General features: G+C 46.1%; 2 protein-coding genes across 2 annotated transcripts in view; both read right to left on the bottom strand.

The window, feature by feature from the left end:
* The window catches only part of pltp (phospholipid transfer protein), an 86,644-nt gene extending 69,191 nt beyond the window's left edge, over positions 1–17,453 (bottom strand). The window contains exons 1-2 of the mRNA XM_078554722.1: positions 17,315–17,453; positions 15,338–15,353 (exon numbers count right to left, since the gene is read on the bottom strand). Of these exons, the coding sequence (XP_078410848.1) occupies positions 15,338–15,352 (15 nt within the window). The 5' untranslated portion in view covers position 15,353; positions 17,315–17,453. The remainder of the gene's footprint in view (positions 1–15,337; positions 15,354–17,314) is intronic.
* Positions 1–22,724, bottom strand: part of eapp (e2f-associated phosphoprotein) — a 503,058-nt gene that overhangs the window by 44,975 nt on the left and 435,359 nt on the right. The gene's annotated exons all lie outside the window — the stretch shown is intronic.

Below are 22,724 nucleotides of genomic sequence, written 5' to 3'. Positions count from 1 at the left end.
AGAGGATGCAGGAAAGATTCACAAGAATTGTTCCAGGATGAGGAACTTGAGTCATGGGGATAGATTGGAGAAGCTGGGACTGTTCTCCTTGGAGAAGAAAAGGTAGAGAGGAGAATTGACAAAGGTATTCAAAATCATGAGAGGTCTGGACAGACTCTATAGGGAGAAACTGTTCCCATTGTTCGAAGAATCGAGAACGAGAGGGCACAGATTTAAAGCAATTCGCAAAAGAAGCAATGGAGACAGAAGGAAAAGTTTTTTTTCACACAGCAAGTGGTTAGGATCTGGAATGTGCTGCCTGAGAGTGTGGTGGAGGCAGGTTCAACTGAGGCTTTCAAAAGGGAATTAGGCTGTTATCTGAAAAGGTAAAATGTGCAGGGCAAAAGGGGGGAAGGCGGATGAGTGGCACTATGTGATTTGCTCCTGCAGAGGGCCAGCACAGAGATGACAGACCAAATGGCATCCTTCTGTGCTGTAACCATTTTATGATTCTATGATTCTAAGTGCAAGAACAACAGAGTGGTGATATTGGGGACTTTAATTATCCAAATATTGGTTGGAATAACATCAAAGTAAAGAGTAAACACAAGGAGAAACTTCTGAAATGTGTTCAGGAGGCCCTCCTTAGTCAGTATGTTCTCAGCCCGACTAGGAATAAGGTATTGCTGGATTTAGTACTGGGGAATGAGATGGGCCAAGTGGACTAAGTGTCTGTGAGGGACACTTGGGTAAGAGTGATAATGAGGTTTAGAATAGGACTGTGGATCACCCACCTCTTGTGGGCGAGTCCAGAACTAGGGGTCACTGTTTTAAAATTAGGGGTTGCCCTTTTAAGACAGAGATGAGGAGAAATTTTTTCTCTCAGAGGGTTGTGCGACTTTGGAACTCTGCCTCAGAAGCAGGGTCACTGAATATCTTTAAAGCAGAGGTAGATAGATTCCCTTGCTTAACAAGAATCTAACAAATCTAACGTTATCAGGGGTAGATCGGAATGTAGAACCCAAAACACAAACAGATCAGCCATGATCTTATTGAATAGCAGAGCAGGTTCAAGGGGCCGAATGGCCTACTTCTGCCCCTATTTCATATGTTTATATGTTCGTGTATTAATGCAGAAGAGCAAGGAACAGTCTAAAGTAGAATATCTAAATTGGAAGAGAGCTAACTTCAGTGGGGTGAGAAGGGAGTCTAGCCAGAGTAAAATAGCACCAAAGACTGACAGGAAAATCAGCAATGGAACAATGGGTGATCTTTAAGGAGATGTTTCAGGTACAGACTAGGTACATTCTAACAAGAGGGAAAAGCAGAGGAATCAAAGCCAGAGCTTCTTGGATGACAAAGAAGATAGAGAACATAATGAAGCACAAAAAAAAGTGTATGATGGATGACAGGTGAATTCTTCAAATGACAGCCTGGTTAAATACAACAGGCTGAACGGAGAAATGAAGAGGAAAATAAAACAGGCAAAGAGAAAGTATGAGATTAGAATGGCTGTTAACATAAAAGGGAATCCAAAAAAACCTCTCCTGCAAATGAATAGTAAGAGGTTAATAAGAACCTAAGAATTAGGAACAGGAGTAGACCACATGGCCTCTCAAGTCTGCTTCTCTGTTCAAAATGATCATGGCTGATCTTCTGCATCAACTCCACTATCCCACCCCTCCATGTATGTCTTGATTCCCTGAGAGACCAAAAATCAGTCAATCCCAGCCTTAAACATATTCAATGATGCAGCATCCACAGCCCTCTAGGATAGAGAATTCCAAAGATTCACAACCATTTGAGTGAAGGAATTTCTCCTCATCTCAGCCCTAAATGATCGGCCCCTTATCCTGAGGCTGTGCCCCTGTGTTTTAGATTCCCCAACCAACGGAAGCCTTCAGTCATTGGAAACAGTTTCTATTTATTTGCTCCAACAACACAAGAAACTTGACACCATCCAGGACAAAGCAGCCCACTTGATTGGCACCCCTTCCACAAACATTCACTCCCTCCACCACCAACACACAGTAGCAGCAGTGTGTACCATTTACAAGATGCACTGCAGGAATTCACCAAGGCTACTTAGACAGAACCTTCCAAACCCACGATCTCTACCATCTAGAAGGACAAGGGCAGCAGACACATGAGAACACCACCTCCTGGACACCCCCCTCCAACCCATGCACCATCCTGACTTGGAAATATGTTAATTTGAGTTAATTAAGGAGAGTCAGCACAGATTTGTAAATGATAGGTCATGGTTGAATATCATGTGATCAATTGTCATTTGATCAAATCTCCAGGAATAAGTCAAACCAGAGTTGGCGACCTTCTCATCCATGTGTTTCTGACGCTCAGCTGCCTCTCCTGGCGATCGTATGCTCTGTCAGAGCAATGTCACACCTTTTCCAGCACCATGACAGCTGTTGGCCTTCTAACCTAGGGGCTGCTGGTACCAGGAGCTGGGGCTGCTCAGATTGCACCCAACAATCTAACTGTTTCAGCCTCGTTGAATGGTGGCCTGTGTCTCTGGGCTGCAATACAAAGGGAACGATGTGTATTCCAATTATATAAAGCTCTGCTTAAACCCTATCCGGTCTTCATTTTTGGGGACTGCACCTCAGGAAGGCCATGGCCTTGGAGAGGGTGCAGCTCAGAACACCAGAATGATACCGGAGTGGAAAGAGTTAAATTATGATGTCAGGTTACAGAGAGCAGGCTTGTAATATCTACATGTTTGGAGGATCAAGGGGTGATCTGATTGAGGTTTTGAAGATGATTAAAGGATTTGCTGGGATAGATAGAGAGAAACTATTTTCGCTGGTATGAGGATCAACAACAAGGGGGCAGAACCTTAAAATTACAGAGTCATTGAGTCATTTATATATATAATAAAATCAGTGATCCCAGCATTGACCCTTGGGGAACATCACTCTCTCCCATCCAGCAGTCCAAAAAATAACCTTTTACCACGACTTGCTGTTTCCTGCCCTTAAGCCAACTATTTTATCCAAGTTAACACTGATTCTCCGACTCCATGGACCTCAATTTTGTTAATCTGCTGCTAATGTGGTACTTTATCAAACACTTTCTTAAAATCGATATAGAAAAATTCCACTATATTCCCTTCAACAACCTTCTCTTACTTCATCAAAAAGGGTTCAAATTGAATTTAAATTCAATTAATAAATCTGGAATTAAAAAGCTAGTCTCAGGAATGGTGATCATGGGTGGAATTTTCACCTCAGTGTGTGAGCATGCGCCAGATCCATTCAAGCGTGAAATGATGTGCAATGATGTTAGGCCAGCGTCCCGACGTCATTGCACAGTCGCAAGACAGTGTGGAAATTGGCAGCGTGCTCACTGACAATTAGAAGGCCTATTAAGGCCATTAAAGTATTAATTAACTTAAATTTTTCACTTCCCAGCCAACCTTACAGTTGGCAGATGGGTGAAAAGGCCAAGCAGTCTTTGCACTTTATAGGAAACCTCATCCACAGGCGGGATGGGGTTTCCAACAGCAAATAAAAATAAAATAAAACATTTTACATCTTATTCATAACATGTCCGTGCTCTTGTGACAGAGTCACATGAGGGGACATGCTTTTCAACATTTAAAAATTATTTATTTTTGTTCTTCAGAGCTCTTCATCTCCCTGAGGCAGCTCTGTGCCTCAGGGAGCTTTTCAAATGCTCACTCGCGCGCTTGCATGAAGTTCCCCGCTTGCCCTCCTCCGCCCCTGACCCCCACACAGGCAGCGCTGAGTGCTGCAACACACGTTTCACGTTTAATTGGCCCACCAGCGTGAAATCACGGTCGGGCCCTGATCGCGGCTTCCCAACCACCCCCACCAAACCCACTTGACAGGGGCAAAATTCTGCCCCATGAAAGCTGAGGACTGTCATAAAAACCTATCTGGTTCACTCATGTCCTTTAGGGAAGGAAATATACCGTCTTTACCTGGTCTGGCCTACCTGTGACCCCATGTGTCGAGTGTGGACTGACACAACCGAGGCACCAGAATTGACAACAGTAAACCCAGCCCTGTCAACCCCGCAAAATCTTCCTTACTAATATCTGGGGGCTTGTGCCAAAATTGGGAGAGCTGTCTCACAGACTAGTCAAACAACAGCCTGACATAGTCATCCTCACGGAATCATACCTTACAGATAATGTCCCAGACACTACTATCACCATCCCTGGGCATGTCCTGTCTCACTGGCAGGACAGACCCAGCAGAGGTGGTGGCGCAGCGATATACAGTCATGAGGGAGTTACACTTGGAGTCCTCAACATTGACTCCGGACCCCATGAAGTCTCATGCATCAGGTTGAACATGGGCAAGGAAACCTCCTGATTACCACCAACTGCAACTGTCCCCCATAAGCTGATGAATCAGTGCTCCTCCATGTTGAACACCACCTGGAGGAAGCACTGAGGGTGGCAAGGGTGCAGAGTGTACTCTGGGTGGGGGACTTCAATGTCCATCACCAAGACTGACTCGGTAGCACCACTACTGACCGAGCTGGCTGAGTCTCAAATGACATAGCTGCTAGGCTGGGTCTGTGGCAGGTGGTGAGTGAATAAAGAGGGAAAAACATAGTTGACCTCATCCTCACCAACCTGCTGCACATGCATCTGTCCGTGACAGCAGTGTTGTAGGAGTGACCACCGCACAGTCCATCTGGAAGCGAAATCCCTTCACATTGAGGATACCCTCCATTGTGTTGTGTGGCACCACCACCATGCTAAATGGGTATGTTCAGAACAGATCTAGCAACTCAAGACTGTGCATCCATGAGACACTGTGGGCCATCAGCAGCAGCAGAATTGTACAATCTGTAATCTCATGGCCTGGTATGTCCCCCACTCTACCATTACCATCAAGCCAGGGGATCAACCCTGGTTCAATGAAGTGAGCAGGAGGGCATGCCAGGAGCAGCACCATACATAAAAATGAGGTGTCAACATGGTGAAGCTACAATACAGGACTACTTGCATGCCAAACAACATAAGCAGCATACGATAGAGCTCAGCGATCCTACAACCAACAGATCAGATCAAAGCTCTGCAGTCCTGCCACACCCAGTTGTGAATGGTGGTGGACAATTAAACAACTCACTGGAGGAGGAGGCTCCACAAATATCCCCATGCACAATGATGGAGGAGTCCAGCACATCAGTACAAAAGATAAGGCTGAAGCTTTTGCAATCATCTTCAGCCAGAAGTGCCGAGTGGATGATCCATCTCAGCCTCCTCTGGAGGTCCCCAGCATTACAAAGCCAGTCTTCGGCCAATTCAATTCACTCCACGTGATATCAAGAAACGGCTGAAGGCACTAGACACTGCAAAGGCTATGGACCTTGACAATATTCCGGTAATAGTACTGAAGACTTGTGCTCCAGAACTATCTGCACCCCTAACCAAGCTGTTCCAATACAACTACAACACTGGCATCTACCCAGCTATGTGTAAAATTGCCCAGGTATGTCCTGTCCACAAAAAGCAGGACAGATCCAACCCAGCCAATTACTGCACCGTCAGTCTACTCTTGATCATCAACAAAGTGATAGAAGGTGTTGTCAGCAGTGCTATCAAGTAGCACTTACTCGGCAATAACCTGCTCACTGATGCTCAGTTTGGGTTCCACCAGGGCCACTCAGCTCCTGACCTCATTACAGCCTTGGTTTAAACATGGACAAAAGAGCTGAACTCCAAAGGTGAGGTGAGAGTGACTGCCTTTGACATCAAGGCAGCATTTGACTGAGTGTGGTATCAAGGAACCCTAGCAAAACTGGAGTCAATGGGTATCAGGGAGAAAACTCTCTGCTGGTTGGAATGATACCGAGCACAAAGGAAGATGGTTGTGGTTGTTGGAGGTCAATCATTTCAGTCTCAGGACATCACTGCAGGAGTTCCTCAGGGTAATGTCCTCGACCCAACTGTCAATGGCTTTCCCTCCATCATGAGGTCAGATGTTTGCTGATGCACAATATTCAGCATGTATTGGAAGGCTGATAAACAACCCATTTGGCTATGCTATGAAGGCAGCTTCGCTGGACATGGAGTCCTGCAGAGGGATTTGAACCTGAAGCTCTGGCCCAGAGGCAGATATGCTAACACTGCACCACCAGACCTCCCTACCTGTCTGGGAGAGTTAAACTAGAGAACATGGCCTGCTTGAAGGAGTTTAAATTGAAAATAAATGTGTGGAAGTAAATGTTCACTCAGTGAGTGATCAATTAGAGAGAGTGGAAACAGTGAGCGTTGATTTATCTGAATATAGTTCGTAGGTTTCTTTCACTAAGTAACACTTCGGGATAAAGTTGATGAATAATTTGAGAGTTGACATGTTAACTGTAGCAATGCTTGAGAGGAACTGGTGAATTTGGAATTGAAACCTCTCTACTATTGGTGTTTCCCTCGACTCATTTCTGGGTCTATTGAAAACTAATTGAGGATTGATTGTAATGCTTAGTAGCAACTCCATTCTCATTGTGTCACATGACTAGCAGGATGGTAGAAGATGAACTTAGTATTTCTTCGGATGAAAATTCTTCCTGGGTTACCAGTACTGCTGCGTGCTTTTGTTGCGAGCCTCCCGAAAAGGATGACTGCACCCTCTGGGTGTTGCTGCTGGTGAATTAGGAGGAACAATCATTTTGTGCATGATTCAAACAGGCACTCTGCCCCAATCGGCTGCTGTGGCTACCAACCAAATGGTGTTGCCTGAGATACACTGCTCTCCCAGCTCTTCAGAGGAACAGTGAGAATAATGGCATTGGGACCAATGAAAGCTCTTGGAAGCTCCATAAATCCTCAGGGAGTAACTGGGTGGGGAGAGAGAGAGAGAGAGAGAGAGAGAGAGATAGCGACACTCTGTGACGAGTTCTGTTGTACAATCCAGGAGTCAGGCAGTTTGCCTGAAGAAAGCGTTTTGCTGAGGATTGAGTCTCAATGAGGATTGAATCCCACTTCCCTGAGGCTGAGTTTCTGCCATGGGTTGTGTTTCATTTTTCCTTTATTCATTCACAGGATGTGGGCTTCGCTGGCTAGGCAACTATTTATTGCCCATCCCTAATTGCCCTTGAGAAGGGGGTGATGAGCTGCCTTCTTGAATTGCTGTAGTCCATGTGGTGTAGGTACACCCATAGTGCTGTTAGGGAGGGAGTTCCAGGATTTTGACCCAGCGACAGTGAAGGAATGGTGACATATTTCCAAGTCAGGATGGTGAGTGGCTTGGAGGGGAACTTCAAGGTGGTGGTGTTCCCATCTATCTGGTGCCCTTGTCCTTCTAGATTTGGTATGGAAGGTGCTGTCGAAGGATCTTTGCTGAGTTCCTGCAGTGCATCTTGAAGATGGTACACACTGCTGCTAGTGTGCATCGGTGGTGCAAGGAGTGAATGTTTGTGGATGTGGTGCCAATCAAGCAGGCTGCTTTGTCTGGATGGTATTAAGCTTCGTGAGTGTTGTGGGAGCTGCACTCATCCAGGCAAGTAGGGAGTATTCCATCACACTCCTGACTTGTGTCTTGTAGATGGTGGACAGGCTTTGGGGAGTCAGGAGGTGAGTTACTCGCTGCAGGATTCCTAGCCTCTGACCTGCTCTTGTAGTCACAGTATTTATATGGCTAGTCCAGTTCAGTTTCTGGTCAATGGTAACCCCAGGATGTTGATAGTGGGGGATTCAGTGGTGGTAATGCCATTGAATGTCAAGGGGAGATAATTAGATTTTCTCTTATTGGAGATGGTTATTGCCTAGCTTGTGTGGCGCAAATGTTACTTAACACTTATCAGGCCAAGCCTAGATGTTGTACAGGTCTTGCTGCATTTAGACATGGACTGTTTCAGAGGAGTCGCGAATGGTGCTGAACATTGTGCAATCATCAGCGAACATCCCCACTTCTGACCTTATGATGGAAGGAAGGTCATTGATGAAGCAGCTGAGGTTGGTTAGGCCTAGGACACTACCCTGAGGACCTTCTGCCTTGATGTCAAGGACAGTCACTCTCACCTCACCCCTGCAGTTCAGCCCGTTTGTCCATGTTAGGATTGAGGCTGCAATGAGGTCAGGAGCCAAATGGCCCTGGCAGAACTCAAACTGAATGTTGGTGAGCAGGTCAATGCTGAGTAAGTGCCACTTGATAGCACTGTCGACGACATCTTCCATTACTTTATTGATGATTGAGAGTAGAGTGATTAGGGGTAATTGGCCGGGTCGGATTTGTCCTGCTTTTTCTAGACAGGAAGTATCTGGGCAATTTTCTACATAACCGGGCAGATGCCAGTGTTGTAGCCATACTGGAACAGCTTGACTTGGGGTACAGCTAGTTCAGGAGCACAAGTCCTTAGTACTAATGCTGGAATGTTGTCAGGGCCCATAGCCTTTGCAGTATCCAGTGCCTTCAGCCATTTCTTGATATCACATGGAGTGATTCGAGTTTGCTGAAGACTGGCATCTGTGATGCTGGGGGCCTCTGGAGGAGGCCAAGTTGGATCATCCACTCGGCACTTCTGGCTGGTAATGCTTCAGCCTTATCTTTTACACTGATGTGCTGGGCTCTCCCATCATCGAGGATGGGGATATTTGTGCAGCCTCCTCCTCCAGTGAGTTGTTTAATTGTCCACCACCATTCATGACTGGGTGTGGCGGGACTGCAGAGCCTAGATTTGATCCGTTAGTTGTGGAATCGCTTAGCTCTGTCTATCACTTGCTGCTTATTCTGGTTGGCACGCAAATAGTCCTGTGTTATAGCTTCACCAGGCTGATACCTCATTTTTAGGTATGCCTGGTGCTGCTCCTGACATGCCCTCCTGCACTCTTCATTGAACCAGGGTTGATCCCCTGGCTTGATGGTAATGGTAGAGTGGGGGATATGCCAGGCCATGAGATTACAGATTGTGTTCGAGTACAATTCTGCTGCTGCTGATGGCCCACAGTGCCTCATGGATGCCCAGTTTTGAGTTTCCAGATCCGTTTGAAATCTATCCCATTTAGCATGGTGGTAGTGCCACACAACACGACCCTGTCTGTCCTGGGTCAGTGTGTTCCTCGTCCTGTCATCCCAATCAATGTATTTCTGATCCAGTTGTGACCTTATCAAACCTGGATTAGTGTGAACTTGGTTCTTCCTGTCCCAAGTCACTGTGCACTGTGCACCTCTCTGGCCTGGGTCAAGTGACCCTGGTATATTTTGCCTGCCCTGGGTCAGCGTATATGCCAGGTCAGTGCCTTTTTCAAAGAGAAACTGATTTTAGACTCCCTATACAAATGAATCATTGATTAAAGAGAGCAATTGGAGTCAAGCTTTGTGTAGCTTGGCTCCTGAGCCAAGTTTGATATCTTACTCTGTAAAGGAAGCTAACGGTAAATCTATTTTGTGGCCAAGCTGAAGTCTTGTTGCTGATCTTTGTGTTGAGCTTCTAGTCATCTCTATCTGGAGCTGAGAGATTTAATAATGGGCCTGAAATTGAGTGCAGTGTTTGCACTGTGTACCTACAAGAAGCTCCATTGGTACCGAATCCCTCACTCCTCATACAGCCTACCCTCCCCACAAACAATACGCAGCACACAAAAAAACCATCTGAGAATAGATAAGAAAATCATACTTATCTGCGTGAATGGTGTCAGCCTGTTTTCTCCTGCGAGAGGGTTCTGTTTTGAGAGGGCTGTGTATTCAGGCAGCTCAGAGACTGAACAGCAGGGGCTGCTTCTCAGTACCAATCACGAGATGGTGTCACTCGCTGACCCCGCAGTCTTGGCTGCACTTTCACTAACCTTCAGCTATCCGGTGACCTATGACCCCATCCCCTCCCCTCTCTGCACACTGGAGCCAATGACATGCCATCATCCTGTTTTTTGGGTAAACAGTGTAGGGGTCAAGGAGAGTCCTGGATTACACATGCTGTACCATCAAACTGAGAGGCTGGGAACATAAAGACTGAAGAAAGAGAGGGTTTGTTCTGTGAAATGCTTTTACAGAGTAGAATTATAAAAATGTGTTACAAATTAGGGATTAGTTCACAGTTCAGTGTTTTCAGGATAATCAAATCTTGGTGTAGACGTGTAACTGAAAGTAATGATTGAAGAGCTGGGTGCTGACTGTTTAACCCACTCCCTCCTTGGTCAGTCAGTTGCCCGAGGGCTGCCCTCTCTCATCATTGGCACTTTGTATCGAGCGTGGTGACTGAGCCTCACTAATACACTGCCAGGGTCGCGAGGAAGAGAGCTTCCAGCAAACCTCCCTGGTGAAGACATTGTGGGTCCCAGTCCCACAAACCAATCAGAGCTCCAGTTCGTGTTGCCAATCCTGATTGGACGGATTCCTGGAGTTTTCATCACGTGACCTCCCAATCCTACAGTCTTCCCATTGGTGAACCGACACATCCATCATTTGCGCCTTCCCTCGCCAGTCAGATTCTTTGTTAAACGATTGGATGATTCTTGATTCTCAGCCAAGAACCTTTTTATCTCATCTCAAATACCTGCATTACCATTAGCCTGTACACACTGGGGCCCTCGCTGTGCACATGAGGCCTTCTCTTGTCCTAGGATAACTAGCTGTAGACATTCAGCTCTATCCTGTACACACTAAGGCCTATCTGTGCATCGGCCCTGTTTGTACACTCTACCTTTGTCCCACACACTGAGCCCTGTCTTGCACACACTGAGTCTTGGCAGGCTCTCCATGCTCTTCAAATTCCTTGTTTTCTTGTGTATATTAGAGTGAGTTGTGAGTCGGTGAGTTCCCTGTGGAAGCCAGTCTTCAGTAATATCAATGAGGAGCCTCAGTTGATGGCGAATACACCACATGCACTGGGTTTTAAGCAGCTTCCAGTTTCTAGGTTAGTCCCATTGTATTGAGACACCTCTGATTCAGGGAAGCTGAGTTGTTTCCTGAAAGCAGCACTGTTCTTGGCACTCATGTGATATGGCTTTTACCCAGGAATTCCTGGCTCTAGCCAAGTGCCTGTTTGGACAGAGTACAAAATCACAATCTGCTCTCTGACACTGCCCACTGGGAGATTCTCAATAGCCTTTTAAATCAAGCCAAATTAAAAGACATTTAATAATTACTCCGGAAATAAAAAGTCTTGGGAGATGTAAACCAATTACTTGATTTATGTAACAGAACATTATCACTCCATATTTGACCTCAATATCCTCATGAGTAGACTCATTTCTTTCTACTCATTGTCTTCCTCTTTTCTCTCCTGAGTGATACTGGGGTACAATTCCCCCACTACTAGGGTACAGTTCCACCACTAACTGGGATACAGCTCCCCGCATAACTTGTTTCATGTCCAGTGCCAGCATGTCCTATTCTGTACTTCAAACTAATTTTTATATTTTAAATGTAAACAGAAAAGGCTGTAAAGATGGCCACCTGAGGGTCACTGACATTTTTTGTGGATTGAAACCACCCACGTTTCAAGAGGAACATTCCAGACTGATTTGAAGCAATGCCATTTCATGAAAACAATCTAAAAGGGTATTATCAAAATCCCAACCTTTTCCAACTTTGAGTTCACCTAAGAACCAACCTCCTAGAAATTCGTCTGGAAGAAAGATAACAGCCTGCTGAGAATCCTTCGCTTTACAAGACCTTTTATTCAACTTTATAGCATTGAACCCATCCAAGAAACTGCATGACCTTCACCTGTAACTAATCTTTATGCCCGTGAGAGTATCTGATGCTGTGTTTAATTCAGGTCAAGTGTGGGAGAATAAATAACCTCCTTTATTTTTAAACTCACAAAAGCTTGCTGCTGGAATTATTTAATTGGGACCCACACTCTGAGGGTAAGAAAACACACTTCTTTCATCAAAAAACATACTGATCACAGGCTGTAAGTGAACACAAACATTCTGTCCATGACACTGGGGTACAGATCCACCATTATTGGGGTACAGTTTCACCATTACTGAGATACAGTTTCACCATATGAACAGATAAACATATGAGCATTCATATGTCGAACATTCAAACTTGGAACAGTAGTATGCTATTCGGCCTCTCAAGTCTGCTCTATCATCCAATAATGATTGTCACCTCAACTCCACATTCCATCTACCCCCAATAACCTTTGACTCCCTACCTCTCCTTTAAAAAAATTCAATGACCCTGGCTCTCTGGGGAAGAGAGTTCCAAAGACTAACGACCCTTTGAGAGAAAAAGTTTCTGCTCATCTCTGACTTAAATGGAAGGTCCCTTATTTTTAAACTGTGTCCCTTGGTTCTAGTCTCTCCCACAGGGGAACACCCGCCCTGTCAATTCCCCTCAGGATCTTATATGTTTCAATAAGATCATCTGTCATTCTGGATTCAGGACTAGCCTGTCCAACCTTTTCTCATAAGGACCACCCCCCGCGCCCCCCCCCCCCCCCCCCCCCCCCACCCCACCCATCTCAGTATCGGTTGAATGAACCTTCTCTGAACTGCTTCTAACACATTTATATCTTTTCTTAAATAAGGAGACCAAAACTGTACACAGTACTCCAGATATGGTTTCACCAATGCCCTATATAATTGTAGCAAAACTTCCCTACTTTTATATTCTATTCCTCTTGCAATAAACGCCAACATTCTATTTGTCTTCCAAATCACTTGCTGTACCTGCACACTAACTTTTTGTGATTCGTGTACCAGAACACCCAGATCCCTCTGTACATCAGAGTTCTGCAATCTCTCTCCATTTAAATAGCATACTACTTTTCTATTCTTCCTGCTGAAGTGGATACAGGGCACAGTTCCACCGTTTCTGGGGTACGGTTCCACTGTTTATAGGTAACATCCACTCTCTCTCATTATCAGTGAGCACAGAGAGCATCTCAACTTCAGAGCTCACTTCAACCTTAAAATTATTGAGTCAATTCATGTAGCAAAACTCAGCAAATCCTGTTTATAATACAGGTATATATTTACAGTAGGAGGGTTATAATCTAACCTCCAGAGGGCAAAATAATAACCCAGAAGACTGTCACTTCAAAAATAACCTTTAAGTATATACTATTTCATTTAGAATTCCTTCCCACTCTAGGAGCCCATGTTGAACTAAACTGCTTCATAGCAATTTCAAACTGGTTTTTCTTTCAAACTGACTTTCTTTCAGGAAATCTCTTGCTTTATTCCTCATTTTAAGTGCCATTGGCCTTTCTACATCTCAAAGAAGAGTTACTGGAACTTCCTGGGGGTGCTTTTGACCAGATGGCAGCTAAATGGGTGCTGGGTTGGAAAACTGAGCTGTTTGAAAGTCTGATTTACCTGACAGTTTTGGGCTAATTGAATCAGTTTTGTGGTCTGAACTCGCCTGTAGGCACTGACCAGGCAGCTATGAGTTTAATTCAAGCGCTGATTAGACACAGTTAGAACAGTAAATGTGAGCTCCTCGTACCCACTTCCACTAAGAGTGTGGAATGCGCTGGCTGACACACAGAGTGACAGCTTCCAGAATGGCACAGGGATCAAGGGAGGGGGTGCACTGGTCCTCAGGCATGACTCTGGCGGTCCTAATGGAGGAGGTCCAGAGGAGGAGGGATGTCCTGTATCACAGAATGGTAGGAATTAACCTCGCCCAGTACGCCCAAGTCACATACCTCACCCACCTTGCCCACGTTGTCCACCTCATCCACCTTGCCTACATCACTCAGCTTACTCATCTCGCCTTCCTATCCCTCTCTCCGTTCATGAGCCCATCCCTCTGCTCCGGCTTCCATTCCTCATCGAAACCAAGGGGGGGGCGATCCCTAGCAAGGTGTTGATGACCAAACACTCCCACTCACCAGGTATCCAACAAGGTGGAGTAACACAACACTTACACTTACTAGGTGAATTCCTCAAAGAATTGTCAGAATAAATATTGCTGCAGTGTCAATGGAATTTGGACAGATTATCTCAGAAACTCTCCTGATGTGTTTGTGAGGTCCTCAGCACAGCTCCAGCAACAAGTGAACATGAAATAATGACTATCCCTTTAAGTAGTGTTTGAAATCCACATCAACACAGCATTTATACCCAATCAGCCGCTTACTGTTAGGAGTGGCTGTTAGCTGAAACGTCACCAAACTGTCATGCAGCCTCTTTAATGAACATTTTAAATTGTAATCAGCTCATTAACAATCCTCTGTGTAGCCCCAACTCCTCTACCACAATGGCACATTGCAATAAACATGGGCTAAACCAGTCTTTCAGCTCCAGGCTTCACCTTGGAACCCTCTTCATCTCTTTAGTGCTGAAAATTACCCCACCCAGATTTCAAATATTGACCATTCAAATTTAAAACTGGAATTTACCACTAACATATGGATGTGGATTAGGGATTGTGTGGATGGAGACATATTGTCTGCTTCCAGGGCAGATGTGACATAGGTAATGACCTCAGCCTGGAGTCATGAGAATCACCTACAATCTATACTGTACAGTTATAAAGCAAGTCCATTTGTAACAGGTGATCAGAGGGGATCTCGACACATATCTTGCTCCCAGTCCCCGGATTAGGTGGGACAGCATTACAGGAGGAACCCTAGCCCACACTGGGCTCTCCTTTATCCTGTGAATTTTGGTGAGGTCAGTGATGGGAAAGGGACATTCCAGGAGATATGCTCCTATGGCTTTTACCCCTAACTTTTGTATAATAACCAGATTAAAGTCAGGATCATCAGCGCACATAGGAGGCCATTCAGCCCATCAAGTCCATGCCAACTCTCAGTAGAACAATCCAGTCAGCCCCACACCACCGCTCGAACCCTGTAACCCTGCTAGCTTATTTTCATCAAGTGCCTGCGTCTGCGTTTCCACTGCCCCCGTGGACAGCAAGTTCCAAGTTATTCCCACTCACTGTCTCCGTTTCCACTGCTCCCATGGGCAGCGAGTTCCAGGTTATTCCCACTCGCAGTGTAAAAAAGTTCTTCCTCACGTTCCCCCTGCGTCTCCCGCCAAAATCCTTAAATTTGTGTCCCCCTAGTCCTTGTACCATCAGCTAATGGGAAAAGCTGACCTTGTCTACCTTATCTAAACCTGTCATAGTCTTGTACACTTCTACGGGCTGATGTTGGTAATGTCACTGGACTAGTAATCCAGCGGCTCAGGCTATGCTCTGAGGCCACAGGTTCAAATCCCACCATGGCAGTGGCGGATTTTAAATCAATTAATAAATCTTTTATTGAAAACTAGTCTCAGTAATGGTGACCATGAAACTACCATTGATTGCCGTAAAAACCCATCTGGTTCATTAACGCCCCTTTAGGAAAGGAAATCTGCTATCATTGCCTGGTCTTAACTGCCCTCTGAAATGGCTCAACAAGTCATTCATTTCAAAGGTTCAAATGAGGGGTGGACTACAAACACTGGCCTTACCAGCGACAACCACATCCTGTGAAAAAACTAAAGAAAAAAGTGGTCACTTTACAATCCTCTGGCACCTCCCTCATATCTAGCAAAGATTGGACAATTAAGCCAAGTCCTTCTCTACTCCCACTTCCATTAGTAACCTGGTATGCAAGCTACCCAGACCAGGTGACTTATCTATTCTAAGCATAGACAGCCTTTCCAGCACCTCCTCACTCTCCATTTTCAACCCATCCATTATCTCCACCATCCCCACTTCTAGTGATAATTTGTCAGCATCCTCTTCCTTAGTAAACATCAATGCAAAGTCCTCATCAAGTATTCTAGCCTTGCCCTGCGCCTCTAAGCATATAACCACCCTCTTTGTTCCCAAGGACCAACCCCACGCACTTACTATTTACATACCGGTAGAAGAGCTTTGAGTTCCCTTTTATGTTAATTGCCATTCTATTCTCATACTCTCTCTTTGCCAGTGTTATTTTCCTCTTCGCTTCCCCCCAACTATTATACTTCACCTGGCTCTCACTTGAGGAATTCACCTGACGTGCATCATACACCCTCTTTTTGTTTCATCATATTCGCAATCTTCCTCATCAAAGGTGCCCTGGTTTTGCAACATGCACCCCCAGTGCTCCCCCCACCAACATTTCGCTCTTGTTGGAAAATACATTGCTTGTACCTGAAGCATCTCTTCCTTTAAAAAAAATCACCCACTGTTCTGTTACAATTTTTCCCATCAGTCTTTGGTTCTATTTTACTCTGGCTAGACTCCCTTCTCATCCCACTGAAGTTAGCTCTCCTCCAATTTAGATATTCTACTTTAGATTGTTCCTTGCTCTTTGGCATTACTAATCTAAACCTTATCACTCTTACCCAAGTGTTCCCTCACTTAGTCCACTTGGCCCATCTCATTCCCCAGTACCAAATCCAGCAATTCCTTTTTCCTAGTTGGAAGGGGAGGGTGGGTGGTATGGGACAGGGAGGTGGAGGGGAAGGGGTGGTGGCATGGGGCAGGGAAGGGGAGGGGTAGTGGAGGAGTGTAGCATGGGATGGGGAGGGGAGGTTTTATGGGAGGGGGAGGTGGTATGGGAGGTGGCATGGGAGGGGGAGGGGTGCAGTATAGGGCAGGGAGGGGAGGTGGTATGGGATGGGAATTGGGAGAGGAGGTGGTATGGAAGGGGGAAGGGGAGGTCGTGTGGGAGAGGGAGGGGAGGTGGTATGGGAGGGGTAGGGTGTGTGTGAGGGGGGGCATATGTGAGGGGGAGGGGTATGGGAGCAGGGGGGTGAGGTGATATGGGAGGGGAAGGGGAGGCGGTGTGGGATGGGGAGGTTATGGGACAGGGAGGGGGAGGGGTGTGGTATTGGACGGGGAGGGGTGTGGTATGGGAGGAGGAGGTGGTGGTGTGGGAAGGGGAGGGTGTATGCGAGGGGAGGGGAGATGATATGGGAGGGAGGGGAGGTGGTGTGGGAGGGGGAGGTGGTGTGGGATGGGTAGGGAGAGGTTATGGGACAGGGAGGGGGAGGGGTATGGTATGGAAGGAGGAGGGGTTGGTGTGGGAGGGGGAGAGGAGGGGTTGGTTTTGGAGGAGAGGGTGTATGGGAGGGGGAGGGGGAGGGGGGTTTGAATGGGGGATGGGTATGGCACAAAACAAAGGGGTGCAATGGGGGATAGGATGAAGATTAAAAGAAGTACTATTACACTAAAGGTACTAATTTCACTGTAAATGTTTTGTGGGTTCCTGCTAGTATTTTTAGAATCAATAAACAAAAATGTTCATAGAAAATTTTAAAAAGGTACAAGTGTTTGGAATGCCTCTCTAATGTTCCCCTGGGTTTGCTCACGGTAGTATCCAGGAGATTAATCTTCCTTTCCTGGACACTCGAGGACAGTTGGTGACTTTCATTAAATAATTAAATAACAATATAGGCTTGAGGGCAAAGCTCCTGCTACTAATGTTCTTCTGCACATATAAAAAAATTCCTTACCTCTCACTGCGTTCTGGAACTTACATCTTCCAGTTACTGACACACCAACTAGAGGCCATCCTGTGGAATCAGATCTGAAAGGGGTTTCAGTTTCAAGTGTTTCAAGTATTTAAACAGCCAATAGATGTGTGTGAGCCTGCTGTTCCTGTCACTCCTCCTCTATCTCTGTTACTGGCCGGGGCTGAACCAAACCTGATTTGATTAACAGTCAAAAATGTTCATCCTTGCTGCTATTTAAAGCCAAGGAACCCAGCCCAGATTGCTCCAGTTTCTATTGGTCTAGTTACTGCTTCTATAAATGTAAGAGATAATTGTACCTCTCGGTGATAGTTAGCATGGATTTTCCCACACAACCCTCTCCTGCCATAAGGGAGCTGACCTGGTGGCACTCACTCTCAATGCTCTAAGCATGTGTTCATATTGATCTTTCTTTCAAAATAAATCCTTCTCCACTTGTTTAATTGGCAGTAGGAGTTCCCAGATTCCCAGGACAGACAAGACCCAGCAGGCCTGGCCTCATTGCTCTCAATCGCTTGCTGGGTTCTCACCTCCCCACTGGGCTCCATCACGAGGGAACATTTCCTTTTCATGTCATTCACAGACTTTTCCAAAGCACTACTCCCACTCAACTGCTAATTAGGAAGCTGCTTTTCATGTTTATGTTTCTTGCTGCATCCAGTTCTTCGGCCTGAAGGCTGCTCTTACTGCTTAAATCATTCTCTGTTTCCATTTTATTTAATTGTCAAAGATTGTGCTGTGGCTTTAACCTAGTAACCAGGCTTGAAATGGTCCCTGTGTGAGCAGTCCCAACCCCAAAAAACTTCCACTCCAACCTTTCTTTAAAAGCTCATTTCCCGGGCTCCTGTCATTCTGACGCATCCTGGGGGAATAGGACAATATAGCTCTCATCAGAACACAGTTTCACCCAGGGTCCTTTTAATCAGATCACACTAAAGCCCAGGGGCCCTCCAATCAGGTCCCAGAGCAGCCCAGGGTCCCTCCAATCAGATCCCAGTACAGCCCAGGGTCCCTCCAATCAGATCCCACTACAACCCAGGGTCCCGCCAAGCAGATCCCAGTACAGCCCAGGATCCCTCCAATCAGATCCCAGTACAGCCCAGGGTCCCTCCAATAAGATCCCACTACAACCCAGGGTCTCTCCAAGCAGATCCCAGATCAGACCAGGACCCTCCAATCAGATCACAGTACAGCTGAGGGTCCCTCCAATCAGATCCCACTGCAGTCCAGAGACCCTGCAATCAGATCCTACAACAGCCCAAGGTTCCACCAATCAGATCCCACTACAGCCCAGGGTCCCTCCAATCAGATCCTACAACAGCCCAGAGTGCCACAAATCAGATCCCATTACAGCCCAGAGTCCCTGCAATCAGATCCTACGGCAGCCCAGGGTCCCTCCAATAAGATCCCACTACAACCCAAGGTCTCTCCAAGCAGATCCCAGATCTGACCAGGACCCTCCAATCAGATCACAGTACAGCTGAGGGTCCCTCCAATCAGATCCCACTGCAGTCCAGAGACCCTGCAATCAGATCCTACAACAGCCCAGGATTCCTCCAGTCAGGTCCCAGTACAATGTGGGATTCCTCCAATCAGATCCCAGTGCAGCCCAGGGTCTCTCCAATCAGATCCCAGTATAGCCCCCTATAGCAGGACATGGCTACACAGGTGATAGGTCCGATGGGCAACAGCCTCAGCAACAGCATGAATGGGAGATAAATCATTCCATGCAATTTAGAGGATTCTATTGCCTCCATTGTGGCCTGTGAAGCAGTGGGTAGCATCCCTACCTCAGCGTTCCAGGTTTGAGTCCCACTGCAGGACTTAATGGCCAGTGAAGGTGCGTTCATAACATGGCCAAACAGGTTGATTATCAACCTGCAAATCCTCCCAACACACGCCAATGGCAGGCGGTAAGAAGGGAAGAGATTCCTGTTCATCCATGTGATGGAAAGAATGTTGGAGCCTCGACCATCACCATCCATAACTCCAGACTATCCAATCAGATCCCAGAACAGCCCAGGGGCCCTCCAATCAGGTCCCAGTACAGCCCAGGGTCCTTCCAATCAGATCCCACTACAACCCAGGGTCCCGCCAAGCAGATCCCAGTATAGCCCAGGATCCCTCCAATCAGATCCCAGTACAGCCCAGGATCCCTCCAATCAGATCCCAGTACAGCATGGAAAAGTGGATGTTTCCTCAGCAGCTTGCTCTCCTTGAGTGAACTATAACACATCATGACCACCACTGCCCCCATTCCACTGTGTACAAAGCCTCAAAACCCTTGTACTGTGTAGGAACCGAGGCCTGACTGACACCAGCTCTGGGAAGATCTTTCCTTTTGAGGGGAAGACTAAAACTAGGGGACACAGTTTAAAAATAAAAGGTCTCCCCTTTAAGATGGCGATGAGCAGAATTGATTTTCCTCTGGGAGAGTCGTTAGTCTGTAGAACTCTCTTCCCCAGGAAGCAGTGGAGGCAGGTCATTGACTTTATTTAAGGCTGAGTTAGACAGATTTTTGATAGACAAGGGAGTCAAGGGTTATGGGATAGATGGGAAAGTAGAGTTGAGACCACAATCAGATCAGCTATGATCTTATCAACAGGGAGAGCAGGCTCGAAGGGCCAACTGGCCTACTCCTGCTCCTAGGTCCCATGTTCCAAAGTACCAGCTCCAGCCTACTGCCAGCCTCCAGAGTCCTGCCTTCAGCCCCCAGAGTTCGGTCCTGGGCTCCTTTGTTAGCATCTAGTGTTAGGCCCAGTGTCTACCAACAGAGACTAGAGTCTGTGCTCAGTGCCCCCTGTCAGCTCCTCAAGTAGTGTCCAGGGTTTTATCAATTTTATTTTCCACTGGAGACTCTTCTCTTTTTAGGTCTTTAGGCCAAACACCAATAATTTGCTACCAAAAGGCCTAGGATTTTTTGTTAGGGGTTGGAAAGCAGTTGAAGGGATATGGATGTAAAGATTAGAGGTTAACCCAGCTCAAACAGTATAACAAACTGAGATCATAAACAAAGGGGATTATAACCACACTCTATGTCAGGATTATTATCTTCAGTCCCTACCACAAACACTTTTCTCTTGATTCTTTCTTGGGATGTGGGCATCATTGGCAAGACCTGCATCTGTCTCCCATCCCTAAACTGAGTAGCTTGCTGGGCCATTTCAGAGGGTAGTTAAGAGTCAACCACATTGCTGTCGGTCTGGAGTCACATGTAGGCCAAACTGGTCAAGGATGGCAGATTTCCTTCCCTAAAGGTTATTAGTGAACCAGATAGGTTTTTATGACAATCAATGATAGTTGTCATGGTCACTATTACTGAGACTAGCTTTATATTCCAGATTTATTAATTGAATTTAATTTCTACCAGTTACCATAGTGGGGTTTGAACCCATGTCTCTGGAGCTTTAGCCTAGGCCTCAGGATTACTAGTCCAGTGACATTACCACCAGACCCCCATCATCATCACCCCAGCAAGACCCCCATACCCTCCCACCTCGAGCTATCAACTTCTTCCCTCTACTTGGCAAACACTTGAGTTTGAAGCAGATTGTTTGTAACCTTAGTGTCATAGTTGACCCTGCAATGAGCTTTCCACCATATATCTACGCCATCACTAAGACCGTTTATTTCCACCTCCGTAATATCACCTGACTCCAGCCGCTTCAATTCATCTGCTGCTGAAACCCTCATTCAAGCTGGAATTACCTCTAAAATCTAAACTAATTAACTAATCTTTCTGTAAACTTAAGGTCATCCAAAACTTTACTACCTGTGTCTTAAATGACACTGAGTCCCATTCACTCATCACCCCTGTGTTTGCTGACCTACATTGGTTCCCATTTTGGCAACGTGTTGATTTTAAAACTCTCATCCTTGTTGTCAAATCTCTCCATGGCCTCGCCCCCTCCCTATCTCTGTAATCTCCTCCAGCCCCATATCCCTCTAAGAGCTCCGTGCTTCTCTCATTCTGGCCTCTCGAACATCCACAATTATAATTGCTCCAATACTGGTGACTATTGCCTAAGGCCCAAGCTCAGGAATTCCCTCCCTGCATCTCTCTGCCTCGCTACCTCGTTTCCTCCAGTAAGACACTCCTTAAAACCTATCTCTTTGACCCAAACTTTGGCACCAGCCCTAATACCTCTATGTGAACCGGTGTCAAATTTGGCTTTATACCACTCCTGTGAAACACCTTGAATGTTTAACAATGTTAAAGGCGCTATATAAATATGAAGGGCTGAAATTTGGTAAATTTGGTTTTCTCCTGTTTTCTGCATGGGGCGGAGGTGTGACTTGTGATCTGCTAGTGCTGGGTCCCATTGAGGCAGACAGCAAGCAAACTTTTTGCTGCCTCCTCATTTCTGTGATTATAGCATTCAGCCAAGTGTGACCCTGCTGGCTAGCTGAATGTTCAGTAGGAGGCCTAGCAGTGTGCATAGGGACCAGTGCTGGGACCTCAACTGTTCACAATTTATATAAATGGCTTGGATGTAGGGATGAATGGGATGGTTGCCAAATTTGCGGATGACACAAAGATAGGTAGGAAAGTAAAAGCAAAATACTGCGGATGCTGGAAATCTGAAACAAAAACAAAAATACCTGGAAAAATTCAGCAGGTCTAACAGCATCTGTGGAGAGGAATACAGTTGACATTTTGAGTCCGTAAGACTCTTCATCAGAACTAAGGAAATAGAGAAATGAGGTGAAATATAAGCTGGTTGAGGGGGGTGGGACAGGTAGAGCTGGATAAGGGACCAGTGATAGGTGGAGGCAAAGAAGAGATTGCCAAAGATGTCATAGACAAAAGGACAAAGGGGTGTTGACGGTGGTGATATTATCTAAGGAATGTGCTAATGGGGACATTAAAGGTAGCAAGCAGGACAAACTAGTGGCAGATGGCCCTAGCGGGGGTGGGGTGGGGGGAAGGGATCGAAATGGGCTAAAAGGTGGAGATAAAACAATAGATCGAAATCAATTTAAAAATAGGTGGGAAAAGAAAAAAAAATATATTTTTTAAAATTATAAATTATTAGAAAAAGGGGGATCGGAAAGGGGGTGGGGATGGAGAAGAGAGTTCATGATCTGAAGTTGTTGAACTCAATATTAAGTCCGGAAGGCTGTAAAGTGCCTAGTCGGAACATGAGGTGCTATTCCTCCAGTTTGCGTTGAGCTTCACTGGAACATTGCAGCGGGCCAAGGACGGACATGTGGGGCATGACAGCAGGGTGGTGTGTTGAAATGGCAAGCGACAGGGAGGTCTGGGTCATGCTTGCAGACAGGCCAAAGTTGTTCTGCAAAGCGGTCACCCAGTCTGCGTTTGGTCTCTCCAATGTAGAGGAGACCGGACTGGGAGCAGCAAATGTGGGAGACTAAATTGAGGGAAGTGCAA

Source organism: Cetorhinus maximus, chromosome 13 (genome assembly GCF_964194155.1).
Source record: "Cetorhinus maximus chromosome 13, sCetMax3.hap1.1, whole genome shotgun sequence".
Lineage (NCBI taxonomy): Eukaryota > Metazoa > Chordata > Chondrichthyes > Lamniformes > Cetorhinidae > Cetorhinus > Cetorhinus maximus.
This window is presented reverse-complemented; position numbering and strand designations above follow the sequence as displayed.